Source organism: Ostrinia nubilalis, chromosome 12, assembly GCF_963855985.1.
Source record: "Ostrinia nubilalis chromosome 12, ilOstNubi1.1, whole genome shotgun sequence".
NCBI classification, from domain to species: domain Eukaryota; kingdom Metazoa; phylum Arthropoda; class Insecta; order Lepidoptera; family Crambidae; genus Ostrinia; species Ostrinia nubilalis.
This window is the reverse complement of record NC_087099.1, coordinates 16,526,410-16,540,973: the sequence shown is the minus strand read 5'-3', so window position 1 is coordinate 16,540,973 and position 14,564 is coordinate 16,526,410. Positions and strand designations below refer to the sequence as shown.

The 14,564-nt window shown below is 44.7% G+C and overlaps 1 protein-coding gene across 1 annotated transcript; it reads right to left on the bottom strand.

The window, feature by feature from the left end:
* Positions 1–312: 312 nt before the first annotated feature.
* Positions 313–2,520, bottom strand: LOC135076436 (U1 small nuclear ribonucleoprotein 70 kDa-like). The gene is made up of 4 exons (XM_063970903.1): positions 2,486–2,520; positions 2,116–2,439; positions 885–1,024; positions 313–398 (listed from the first exon to the last, which is right to left on the bottom strand). The coding sequence occupies exons 1-4, from the start codon at positions 2,518–2,520 to the stop codon at positions 313–315; spliced, it is 585 nt and encodes a 194-aa protein (XP_063826973.1).
* Between the last annotated feature and the right edge of the window lie 12,044 nt (positions 2,521–14,564).

Sequence of the window (14,564 nt, the reverse complement as noted above, 5' to 3'; positions counted from 1 at the left end):
ATATGTATTGTCTCATCTCTTTTCATTAATATTGCTCAACTATTTAATTGTCATTTTGTATCACACCCTGGGTGGCCCTCGGGGCATGCCCTGATGGCTCTCACGGTCTCGTAGTTCTTAAATCAATTAATTAACGACATCAAATTGCCTCTCTATTAATAAACTTTGTATATTCATTACTAAGTCTACGACCCAAGGGCCCGACCCGGGGCTCCGCCCGCTCACTGCTGGCGCTGGTGGGACAGGCGATCTGAGGGGCTCAAGGGGCTGGCATTTTAATAGGAGTGGCCCTTCACTGGGCTAGCCCCAGCCTCAGTGGCCTATTAGGATCTGTGCACGGTCCCGGCCCACAGGGTGAGGCTGGTGGCCCTCGGGGCTGGCTCGCGGGTCTGGACTGTCTTGAAGATAAACACTTCAATAACTAAGTCCTAATAATTAATTGATTAAACTATAGTCTGAGCGAAACTTAGCGCATTCTTCCATTATCTAACTTGCCTGTGTTTGACTAAAAACTTAATTCTTTTCTATTGTAGTACCAACTGTCTATATTGTACTAATTGACTATTGTTTAAATATATATAATATGTGTAGATTAATTAACTGCTACTTTAAATGCTAGTTTAATTGCCTTTTTCTTGTAAATACATATAACGTGTGTGTGTAGATTAATTAAATGTATCAACAAGTAGTGAATAATGACCTGGTAACCATGTAAATAGCCAAATAATCCAGTATAATTAGTTAGAAATAAGTTGAAATTTGTGTTAACCATTACATGTTGTAAATTAGTTGTAAGTTAGGTTAAGATCTTTTGTTTGTAACATCCGCACTGGGCGGCCTATATTCATACTTGTAAAGGCTAGTGCTGGGGGAAATTTCTCTACTTCCTTCCCCCAGCACTCCCAGTCCATCTTTTTCTGTCCCCCCAGACCCTCCTTGAGCAGGCATCCCTAACCGCCTTGGAGGGTCGCGTGCCCGGCTCGTAACTCCACTCCATTCTGGGATGTGGCACGCCTGCCGGTACCTAAGGGTCAAAACTTGTTAATAATTGTAACTAGCGTAAGTTAGTACCTAAGTTTTATTGTGAACGTCCCTTCCCATAATAAAAACCTCTGAGTGGCCAAAATGAACGAGAAAAAAAAAAAAAAAAAAAAAAAAAAAAAAAAAAAAAAAAACCTAACCTAACCTAACCTAACCTAACCTAACCTAACCTAACCTAACCTAACCTAACCTAACCTAACCTAACCTAACCTAACCTAACCTAACCTAACCTAACCTAACCTAACCTAACCTAACCTAACCTAACCTAACCTAACCTAACCTAACCTAACCTAACCTAACCTAACCTAACCTAACCTAACCTAACCTAACCTAACCTAACCTAACCTAACCTAACCTAACCTAACCTAACCTAACCTAACCTAACCTAACCTAACCTAACCTAACCTAACCTAACCTAACCTAACCTAACCAGTCGCCTCGCAGAGCTCGACGGAGTCGCGCGCGTCCATCGCTCTGCCCGGTCCCGGCGGTCCTCGCGGTCCTCGCGCCCGGCCCTCGCGGTCCCGGCGGTCCTCGCGGTCCTCGCGGTCCTCGCGCCCGGTCCCGGCGGTCCGCGCGGTCCTCGCGCCCGGCCTTCGCGGTCCCGGCGGTCCTCGCGGTCCTCGCGCCCGGTCCCGGCGGTCCGCGCGGTCCTCGCGCCCGGCCTCCGCGGTCCCGGCGGTCCGCGCGGTCCTCGCGCCCGGCCCTCGCGGTCCGGGCGGTCCTCGCGGTCCTCGCGCCCGGTCCCGGCGGTCCGCGCGGTCCCGGCGGTCCTCGCGCCGGTCTGGACGGCGCTGACAATCTTCGCGCCCCGCCTCCGCGACCGCCCCACCACTTTCCCCCCCCCTCCCCACCTCAACTTTTTTTTTTCCTCGCCAATAGCCGTCCCACGAAACTTGCCCCCCCCCGACCCCCCCCCCCCTGCCCCCCCCCAAAATTTTTTCTCCCCGCCAATAGCCGCCCCACGAAACTTGCCCCCCCCCCCCCTGACCCCCCCCCCCCCCCTGCCCCCCCCCAAAATCCGTCCCACGAAACTTGCCCCCCCCCCCCCCCCCGACCCCCCCCCCCCCTCACCCCCCCCCTCGGTCCTGGTGGTCCTCGCGGTCCTCGCGCCCGGTCCACGCCCGGTCCTGGCGGTCCTCGCGGTCCCGGCGGTCCTGGCGGTCCTCGCGGTCCTCGCGCCCGGTCCACGCCCGGTCCCGGCGGTCCTCGCGGTCCCGGCGGTCCTCGCGGTCCTCGCGGTCCGCGCGGTCCTCGCGCCCGGTCCACGCCCGGTCCCGGCGGTCCTCGCGCCCGGCCCTCGCGCCCGGCCCTCGCGCCCGGTCCCGGCGGTCCTCGCGGTCCTGGCGGTCCGCGCGGTCCTCGCGGTCCCGGCGGTCCGGGCGGTCCTCAGCGTGCCTATCACCAAATACCGGTGGATCATCGAACTGTGTGGGGACATCACTGACCGTGTGGTGACTTTGTACTGTGTGGGGACATCTCAATAGTGAAACTGTGTGGTGAACTGAAACTTTTGTGCCAACCTCTGGATTGCAGTGTTTTCTCTGGATTGCAGTGTGCACCCTGGACTTTTGGATTGACTGACAGTAAGTGATCAGGATGCCACTCGCTAAGTCATCACCACTTCCCACCCGAAGGCTGACCCGCGCGCGATCGCGAGAAGTCACAGAGGCACCGAACACCTTGCCAGCCTCCCGCTCTCCACCCCTCAGTAGACTTTCTGAGGCGCACTCGATGGACAATTCGTTCGTGTCTATAGAGAGCGAGAGGTGCCCGTCGCAAAGCAGCTCAGTGGGTACTGTTCGAGCGGATTCACCGCGCTCACTGGACTCTGCCGGCTTTGGGACTTACCGACCCCCAGCGGTGACCACTCCGCGGCCGCGCAACACCCTTACCACCGGCGATCCGCGGTCAGCCTGCAAGCGCAAGACACCGGCGAGCTACTTCCCCAGCGCTGACTTCGGAGACACTCCCTTCTCCTCGCTACTTTTGGAGCTCCATGGCCTTATGGCCACCATACCAGTCCTGCTCAACGAGGAGAAGAGCGTGAGGAAGGAGAACCGCGAGCGGGCGGTCCAGTGCAGCGAGGACGCGGCTCGGCTGCTTCAGAGAGTGCACCTTAAGCACCTGGAGGTAACTGCATCCAGCCAAGACGAAGGCTCCGCGTCAGCGGCGCCTGCCACCACCACCGCCGCCACCATCAACAACAGCCATTGCTGCGAGGAGAAGCTCGCAGCCGCCGTAACTAAGGCTGTGACTCAGGCGGTGAGAACTGAGCTCGGGCGCTTGAAGCCCACTCTGCCCGCCCAGCCCACCACTACCAACGTGAAGACCTATGCCGAGACACTTGCCTCCTCAACGCCGGCTCGACCTGAGACCGGGGACACTCAACCCCGGCGACGGGACGAGAGAACCTCACGCCCGGCGCTCATCATGGCCTCCAAGGACCAAAAGGCCGACAGGCAGGCCGTCACCAAGACGTTGCGAGCCACCATCCCATTCCGTGAGGTCAAGTTCACGGCAGCCAAAATCGAAATGCTCTCGCGGGGGAAAGCGAGAGTGGAATTTGACTCGACTGACCACCTGAAGGAGGCAATGAGGCGCATCAATAACAACACGGAGACCTCCGGCGTCAGTGCTGAACCGGAGCGGAAGCTGATGCCGATGATCGCCCTCAAGGGCATCTCCAAAGAAACGGCAAGCAAGGACCTCATTGCCACCCTGAAGGAGCAGAACCCCGAGCTGGGAAACGACGAGCGCATCAAACTGCGATTTCTGCGGAGGAACAGGAACCCCAACCTCTACAACGCGGTCCTCACAGTGCCGCCCGGGGTGTTCCACACCATCCTCTCCTTGGGCCGTGCACGCCTCGACCACCAGAGGGTGCACGCCGAGGAGTTCTCCCCGTTCCTGCAGTGCCGTCGTTGCCTTCAGTTCGGGCACACGCAGACGCGCTGCCCCGCCGAGTCACCAGTCTGCGCACACTGCGCGACAGCCGGTCACCTGCCGTCGCAGTGCCCCAACAAGGCGCTGGCCCCGAGCTGCGCCAATTGCACCACCTACAACGCAAGGTTTAAGTCCACCGCGAGCGCCAAGCACACAGCGCTCGATCAGGCCTGCCCTAGGCTAAAGGCCATGAAGGCCAGAGTCCTGGCCAAGGTGAACTACATTTTGTAGAACCTCAGCCACATAACACCTGTGGACTGGTCGGGAGCTGTGCCTTGGCGGCCGTGCGACTGCCGTTTTTAGATTAACTTTCTTTTTTTTTGTTTTACATGTTTGTCTTTTTTTTACTAGTGTAGAGTGTTCATAATTGTACTTGGGATGGGCGCCGCTCTGACAGGTTGACCTACGCTGGGTTGGGGGCCGTGGGTCGGGCGCGGGGACGGTCGGCCTCGGTCCTTGGGCCTGGCTTGCTGTCCCCGCGCCCGGCCTTCGGCTTCTTGACTGGTGTGGGCGTCTGGGCCTGGCGGAGCGGTGCTGATCACAGGATCTAATTCAATGTGTGTTATTCCTTTTCCTTTTTCAAGTATTGCTATATTATTCAAATTGTCATTTTGTATCATACTCTGTGTGGCCCTCGGGGCTGGTCTGTGGCTCATCGGCCCTCCAATGTCGCCATGGGACAAATGATCGGAACGGTCCCCGGGACAGGAAAGACACCTGGCCCCGGCAGCCAAGTAAGATCTGTCTAGGCGGCTGAGGGGGGACGGTGGCCCTCGGGCTGGTCCTGATGGCTCTCACGGTCTCGAAATCACTAAGATCAAATAATTTATGGCATCAATTTGATTTTTCACTAATAACATTGCATATTTATAACGAAGTCTATGACCCAAGGGTCGGACCCGGGGATTCGCCCACCCACTGCTGGCGCTGGTGGGACAGGCGATCTGAGGGGCTCAAGGGGTTGGCATTTTAATTGGAGTAGCCCTTCACTGGGCTAGCCCCAGCCCCAGTGGCCTATTAGGATCAGTGCACGGTCCCGGCTCACAGGGTGCTGTCGGTGGTCCTCGGGTCCGGCTTGAGGGTCCGGACTACCTCAAAAGCCAAATATTTCAACAACCAAGTCCCAATAATTATTTGATCACAGTTTTATTCATGTAGAACTTAACGCTGTCCATTTGTATATAATTTGTTTATAACTGACTAAATTTTAACTCCTGTTCTAGTGTCACACTAACATTCTATGTTTTACTAATTAACCATTGTATTAATATAAACTTGTGTGTGTAAATTTAAATAACTATGTCAATCAAGTGAATAATTACCTGGTCACCATTGTGTATAATTAAGTAAATCAGTAAAATCAACTAGAAACAAGCGGATAATTTGTGTTAACCATTGTATATTGTAAATTAGTTTGTAAGTTAGGCTAAGATCTTTTGTTTATAACATCTGTACTGGGCGGCCTATGTCTATACCTGTAAAGGCTAGTGCTGGGGGAAAATTCTCTATTTCCTTCCCCCAGCACTCCCAGTCCATCTTTTGCTGTCCCCCAGGCCCTCCGTGAGCAGGCATCCCTAACCGCCTCGGAGGGCCGCGAGCCCGGTTCGTAACTCCACCCACTCTTGGTGTGGCACGCCTGCCGGTACCTAAGTGTCAAAATTTAACTTTAAGAAAAACTCTGTACTAGCGTAAGTTAGTTTTTAGGTCCTAATGGACGTCCCCTAATATAACCTAATAAAAAAACCTTTTGTGGCTAAAATGGAGACAAAAAAAAAAAAAAAAAAAAAAAAAAAAAACCTAACCTAACCTAACCTAACCTAACCTAACCTAACCTAACCTAACCTAACCTAACCTAACCTAACCTAACCTAACCTAACCTAACCTAACCTAACCTAACCTAACCTAACCTAACCTAACCTAACCTAACCTAACCTAACCTAACCTAACCTAACCTAACCTAACCTAACCTAACCTAACCTAACCTAACCTAACCTAACCTAACCTAACCTAACCTAACCTAACCTAACCTAACCTAACCTAACCTAACCTAACCTAACCTAACCTAACCTAACCTAACCTAACCTAACCTAACCTAACCTAACCTAACCTAACCTAACCTAACCTAACCTAACCTAACCTAACCTAACCTAACCTAACCTAACCTAACCTAACCTAACCTAACCTAACCTAACCTAACCTAACCTAACCTAACCTAACCTAACCTAACCTAACCTAACCTAACCTAACCTAACCTAACCTAACCTAACCTAACCTAACCTAACCTAACCTAACCTAACCTAACCTAACCTAACCTAACCTAACCTAACCTAACCTAACCTAACCTAACCTAACCTAACCTAACCTAACCTAACCTAACCTAACCTAACCTAACCTAACCTAACCTAACCTAACCTAACCTAACCTAACCTAACCTAACCTAACCTAACCTAACCTAACCTAACCTAACCTAACCTAACCTAACCTAACCTAACCTAACCTAACCTAACCTAACCTAACCTAACCTAACCTAACCTAACCTAACCTAACCTAACCTAACCTAACCTAACCTAACCTAACCTAACCTAACCTAACCTAACCTAACCTAACCTAACCTAACCTAACCTAACCTAACCTAACCTAACCTAACCTAACCTAACCTAACCTAACCTAACCTAACCTAACCTAACCTAACCTAACCTAACCTAACCTAACCTAACCTAACCTAACCTAACCTAACCTAACCTAACCTAACCTAACCTAACCTAACCTAACCTAACCTAACCTAACCTAACCTAACCTAACCTAACCTAACCTAACCTAACCTAACCTAACCTAACCTAACCTAACCTAACCTAACCTAACCTAACCTAACCTAACCTAACCTAACCTAACCTAACCTAACCTAACCTAACCTAACCTAACCTAACCTAACCTAACCTAACCTAACCTAACCTAACCTAACCTAACCTAACCTAACCTAACCTAACCTAACCTAACCTAACCTAACCTAACCTAACCTAACCTAACCTAACCTAACCTAACCTAACCTAACCTAACCTAACCTAACCTAACCTAACCTAACCTAACCTAACCTAACCTAACCTAACCTAACCTAACCTAACCTAACCTAACCTAACCTAACCTAACCTAACCTAACCTAACCTAACCTAACCTAACCTAACCTAACCTAACCTAACCTAACCTAACCTAACCTAACCTAACCTAACCTAACCTAACCTAACCTAACCTAACCTAACCTAACCTAACCTAACCTAACCTAACCTAACCTAACCTAACCTAACCTAACCTAACCTAACCTAACCTAACCTAACCTAACCTAACCTAACCTAACCTAACCTAACCTAACCTAACCTAACCTAACCTAACCTAACCTAACCTAACCTAACCTAACCTAACCTAACCTAACCTAACCTAACCTAACCTAACCTAACCTAACCTAACCTAACCTAACCTAACCTAACCTAACCTAACCTAACCTAACCTAACCTAACCTAACCTAACCTAACCTAACCTAACCTAACCTAACCTAACCTAACCTAACCTAACCTAACCTAACCTAACCTAACCTAACCTAACCTAACCTAACCTAACCTAACCTAACCTAACCTAACCTAACCTAACCTAACCTAACCTAACCTAACCTAACCTAACCTAACCTAACCTAACCTAACCTAACCTAACCTAACCTAACCTAACCTAACCTAACCTAACCTAACCTAACCTAACCTAACCTAACCTAACCTAACCTAACCTAACCTAACCTAACCTAACCTAACCTAACCTAACCTAACCTAACCTAACCTAACCTAACCTAACCTAACCTAACCTAACCTAACCTAACCTAACCTAACCTAACCTAACCTAACCTAACCTAACCTAACCTAACCTAACCTAACCTAACCTAACCTAACCTAACCTAACCTAACCTAACCTAACCTAACCTAACCTAACCTAACCTAACCTAACCTAACCTAACCTAACCTAACCTAACCTAACCTAACCTAACCTAACCTAACCTAACCTAACCTAACCTAACCTAACCTAACCTAACCTAACCTAACCTAACCTAACCTAACCTAACCTAACCTAACCTAACCTAACCTAACCTAACCTAACCTAACCTAACCTAACCTAACCTAACCTAACCTAACCTAACCTAACCTAACCTAACCTAACCTAACCTAACCTAACCTAACCTAACCTCCCTGATGCATACACGGCGTACAAGTTTGCGCGCAAGATAGGACCGACAGGGATGCTCACCCAGATCTTAACAGGACACGGTGGGTTCGCCCAGTACTTGAACCGATTCAAGTGCAGGGATAACCCATCGTGTATCTGCAATCCGGACTGTGAAGAAACAGTCCTTCACTTGCTTACAGAGTGTCCCGTCCACGCCCGCGATAGGTATGACACGGAAACAAAATTAGATATGGTAATAAACCAGGATAATCTACCGGCCCTACTTTTAAACAAAAACAGTAGAGAAATTTTCGTAGAATATTGCATTAGGATATGTAAAGTAGTAAATAAGAGGAATAGTAATTAAACACTTGCTAAAGTTATAAATTGAATTTATAAACGAATAGCAAGAAATAGAAAAATAGTAAACAAATAGATAAATAAAAAATGTAATAGACATAAGATAGTAAATAAGAAAATGTTTCTAGAATAAGAAAAGTAGAAAAAAGTAAGAAAAACTTGTACGTAGTATTAAGCAAAATAGAATAAGGAAAAATGTATTAGTTTTGTAAGCAAAATGTAATAGTATTAAGTTTTTGAGTATTTTTTAATAAAGAAATAAAGTTGGTTTTTAATAGTCAGCCAGAAGGCAAAAGCAAAAATAGATTAAGAAAAAAGGATAAATAAAAACCCCTTGAAATCAAATCCTTGTATATATAACAGGGGACAGAGCTGTTAAAAAAAAAAAAAAAAAAAAAAAAAAAAAAAAAAAAAACCTAACCTAACCTAACCTAACCTAACCTAACCTAACCTAACCTAACCTAACCTAACCTAACCTAACCAGAGTCGGGTAAAAAATGGCAATCATCGGATGGGAGAAAATGTGGGAGGGGATCACAGTGGGCATGATGAATCCTGCTACCTGTCATTCACTCTCACATATCTTGGTATGATGACACGGCTTCTGTATCACACGAGGAAGAATATGGCAGATGAATGCGATGTCGCCAAACGCTCCCATGCGTTCTATCAGATGTGAAGATAATATGTGAATAAAATCAGTGAAGATAATATGGTAATAATATGGTAATATGTGAGTAAAATTAGTTCAAAAAATAGCAATATATATTTGGCAAAATTCTAGAAATCTCCATTCTCGATCGAAACCTGAAAAGAAAAACAGATTAATAACAAATAAACAAATAAAGTCACAAACAAGAAAAACAGTAATATATAAAAATAGAAAAAATAGCATTAAACTTAAAGAAATTCAAATAAACAGTACAATTAATGAAAATAAATTACCTTAACTTCTCTATCTTCTAAAAACCATTGAATAAAATTGAAATTTGTCATAACAAAGGCTCTGATTACCACGTCAGAGGTACCAGAATAAAACTAAAAAAAAAAAAAAAAAAAAAAAAAAAAAACCTAACCTAACCTAACCTAACCTAACCTAACCTAACCTAACCTAACCTAACCTAACCTAACCTAACCTAACCTAACCTAACCTAACCTAACCTAACCTAACCTAACCTAACCTAACCTAACCTAACCTAACCTAACCTAACCTAACCTAACCTAACCTAACCTAACCTAACCTAACCTAACCTAACCTAACCTAACCTAACCTAACCTAACCTAACCTAACCTAACCTAACCTAACCTAACCTAACCTAACCTAACCTAACCTAACCTAACCTAACCTAACCTAACCTAACCTAACCTAACCTAACCTAACCTAACCTAACCTAACCTAACCTAACCTAACCTAACCTAACCTAACCTAACCTAACCTAACCTAACCTAACCTAACCTAACCTAACCTAACCTAACCTAACCTAACCTAACCTAACCTAACCTAACCTAACCTAACCTAACCTAACCTAACCTAACCTAACCTAACCTAACCTAACCTAACCTAACCTAACCTAACCTAACCTAACCTAACCTAACCTAACCTAACCTAACCTAACCCAACTCTAATTTCTAGAAAATAATAGCTCACCTATAGGTATTGTACATCGTTTTGAGCGCCAAATTTTTGCCGACACGCCAGTACCATTTTGAGACCCCTACGATTTCATTTCGCTAATTTATTCAAAATTTTGTATTTTTAATTTAGACTTAGAAAAATTCCATAGTAAATTTTATAACTTTGTCATTTTTGGTCCGATTTTCAAAATTCTTTCGCTTAAATAGACTCACCCCTTTCGGTTTAGCATCCCCCTGACGTCCGATTGACACCGCTCCATACTAAATTCTGCTTTTTTGGTGGTCTTTAGTGTTTTGGGTAACATCTGAGACGGTTTTTGGACGTCATTTTCAAAATTTTATAGGGCCACCCCCGACGTTTATCGTCTTTTTGGATTCGTCTCGGCGAGCCCTATCCGTAGACACCCCATTTGTAGGGATCCGACGACAGGAAGTTTGGAAATTTGGAAAAACCTACTCCAAATTTGACCGAACCGAGGTTACTTGGTGGAGCTCGACAAATCAAATATTTAACTCTAATTTCTAGAAAATAATAGCTCACCTATAGGTATTGTACATCGTTTTGAGCGCCAAATTTTTGCCGACACGCCAGTACCATTTTGAGACCCCTACGATTTCATTTCGCTAATTTATTCAAAATTTTGTATTTTTAATTTAGACTTAGAAAAATTCCATAGTAAATTTTATAACTTTGTCATTTTTGGTCCGATTTTCAAAATTCTTTCGCTTAAATAGACTCACCCCTTTCGGTTTAGCATCCCCCTGACGTCCGATTGACACCGCTCCATACTAAATTCTGCTTTTTTGGTGGTCTTTAGTGTTTTGGGTAACATCTGAGACGGTTTTTGGACGTCATTTTCAAAATTTTATAGGGCCACCCCCGACGTTTATCGTCTTTTTGGATTCGTCTCGGCGAGCCCTATCCGTAGACACCCCATTTGTAGGGATCCGACGACAGGAAGTTTGGAAATTTGGAAAAACCTACTCCAAATTTGACCGAACCGAGGTTACTTGGTGGAGCTCGACAAATCAAATATTTAACTCTAATTTCTAGAAAATAATAGCTCACCTATAGGTATTGTACATCGTTTTGAGCGCCAAATTTTTGCCGACACGCCAGTACCATTTTGAGACCCCTACGATTTCATTTCGCTAATTTATTCAAAATTTTGTATTTTTAATTTAGACTTAGAAAAATTCCATAGTAAATTTTATAACTTTGTCATTTTTGGTCCGATTTTCAAAATTCTTTCGCTTAAATAGACTCACCCCTTTCGGTTTAGCATCCCCCTGACGTCCGATTGACACCGCTCCATACTAAATTCTGCTTTTTTGGTGGTCTTTAGTGTTTTGGGTAACATCTGAGACGGTTTTTGGACGTCATTTTCAAAATTTTATAGGGCCACCCCCGACGTTTATCGTCTTTTTGGATTCGTCTCGGCGAGCCCTATCCGTAGACACCCCATTTGTAGGGATCCGACGACAGGAAGTTTGGAAATTTGGAAAAACCTACTCCAAATTTGACCGAACCGAGGTTACTTGGTGGAGCTCGACAAATCAAATATTTAACTCTAATTTCTAGAAAATAATAGCTCACCTATAGGTATTGTACATCGTTTTGAGCGCCAAATTTTTGCCGACACGCCAGTACCATTTTGAGACCCCTACGATTTCATTTCGCTAATTTATTCAAAATTTTGTATTTTTAATTTAGACTTAGAAAAATTCCATAGTAAATTTTATAACTTTGTCATTTTTGGTCCGATTTTCAAAATTCTTTCGCTTAAATAGACTCACCCCTTTCGGTTTAGCATCCCCCTGACGTCCGATTGACACCGCTCCATACTAAATTCTGCTTTTTTGGTGGTCTTTAGTGTTTTGGGTAACATCTGAGACGGTTTTTGGACGTCATTTTCAAAATTTTATAGGGCCACCCCCGACGTTTATCGTCTTTTTGGATTCGTCTCGGCGAGCCCTATCCGTAGACACCCCATTTGTAGGGATCCGACGACAGGAAGTTTGGAAATTTGGAAAAACCTACTCCAAATTTGACCGAACCGAGGTTACTTGGTGGAGCTCGACAAATCAAATATTTAACTCTAATTTCTAGAAAATAATAGCTCACCTATAGGTATTGTACATCGTTTTGAGCGCCAAATTTTTGCCGACACGCCAGTACCATTTTGAGACCCCTACGATTTCATTTCGCTAATTTATTCAAAATTTTGTATTTTTAATTTAGACTTAGAAAAATTCCATAGTAAATTTTATAACTTTGTCATTTTTGGTCCGATTTTCAAAATTCTTTCGCTTAAATAGACTCACCCCTTTCGGTTTAGCATCCCCCTGACGTCCGATTGACACCGCTCCATACTAAATTCTGCTTTTTTGGTGGTCTTTAGTGTTTTGGGTAACATCTGAGACGGTTTTTGGACGTCATTTTCAAAATTTTATAGGGCCACCCCCGACGTTTATCGTCTTTTTGGATTCGTCTCGGCGAGCCCTATCCGTAGACACCCCATTTGTAGGGATCCGACGACAGGAAGTTTGGAAATTTGGAAAAACCTACTCCAAATTTGACCGAACCGAGGTTACTTGGTGGAGCTCGACAAATCAAATATTTAACTCTAATTTCTAGAAAATAATAGCTCACCTATAGGTATTGTACATCGTTTTGAGCGCCAAATTTTTGCCGACACGCCAGTACCATTTTGAGACCCCTACGATTTCATTTCGCTAATTTATTCAAAATTTTGTATTTTTAATTTAGACTTAGAAAAATTCCATAGTAAATTTTATAACTTTGTCATTTTTGGTCCGATTTTCAAAATTCTTTCGCTTAAATAGACTCACCCCTTTCGGTTTAGCATCCCCCTGACGTCCGATTGACACCGCTCCATACTAAATTCTGCTTTTTTGGTGGTCTTTAGTGTTTTGGGTAACATCTGAGACGGTTTTTGGACGTCATTTTCAAAATTTTATAGGGCCACCCCCGACGTTTATCGTCTTTTTGGATTCGTCTCGGCGAGCCCTATCCGTAGACACCCCATTTGTAGGGATCCGACGACAGGAAGTTTGGAAATTTGGAAAAACCTACTCCAAATTTGACCGAACCGAGGTTACTTGGTGGAGCTCGACAAATCAAATATTTAACTCTAATTTCTAGAAAATAATAGCTCACCTATAGGTATTGTACATCGTTTTGAGCGCCAAATTTTTGCCGACACGCCAGTACCATTTTGAGACCCCTACGATTTCATTTCGCTAATTTATTCAAAATTTTGTATTTTTAATTTAGACTTAGAAAAATTCCATAGTAAATTTTATAACTTTGTCATTTTTGGTCCGATTTTCAAAATTCTTTCGCTTAAATAGACTCACCCCTTTCGGTTTAGCATCCCCCTGACGTCCGATTGACACCGCTCCATACTAAATTCTGCTTTTTTGGTGGTCTTTAGTGTTTTGGGTAACATCTGAGACGGTTTTTGGACGTCATTTTCAAAATTTTATAGGGCCACCCCCGACGTTTATCGTCTTTTTGGATTCGTCTCGGCGAGCCCTATCCGTAGACACCCCATTTGTAGGGATCCGACGACAGGAAGTTTGGAAATTTGGAAAAACCTACTCCAAATTTGACCGAACCGAGGTTACTTGGTGGAGCTCGACAAATCAAATATTTAACTCTAATTTCTAGAAAATAATAGCTCACCTATAGGTATTGTACATCGTTTTGAGCGCCAAATTTTTGCCGACACGCCAGTACCATTTTGAGACCCCTACGATTTCATTTCGCTAATTTATTCAAAATTTTGTATTTTTAATTTAGACTTAGAAAAATTCCATAGTAAATTTTATAACTTTGTCATTTTTGGTCCGATTTTCAAAATTCTTTCGCTTAAATAGACTCACCCCTTTCGGTTTAGCATCCCCCTGACGTCCGATTGACACCGCTCCATACTAAATTCTGCTTTTTTGGTGGTCTTTAGTGTTTTGGGTAACATCTGAGACGGTTTTTGGACGTCATTTTCAAAATTTTATAGGGCCACCCCCGACGTTTATCGTCTTTTTGGATTCGTCTCGGCGAGCCCTATCCGTAGACACCCCATTTGTAGGGATCCGACGACAGGAAGTTTGGAAATTTGGAAAAACCTACTCCAAATTTGACCGAACCGAGGTTACTTGGTGGAGCTCGACAAATCAAATATTTAACTCTAATTTCTAGAAAATAATAGCTCACCTATAGGTATTGTACATCGTTTTGAGCGCCAAATTTTTGCCGACACGCCAGTACCATTTTGAGACCCCTACGATTTCATTTCGCTAATTTATTCAAAATTTTGTATTTTTAATTTAGACTTAGAAAAATTCCATAGTAAATT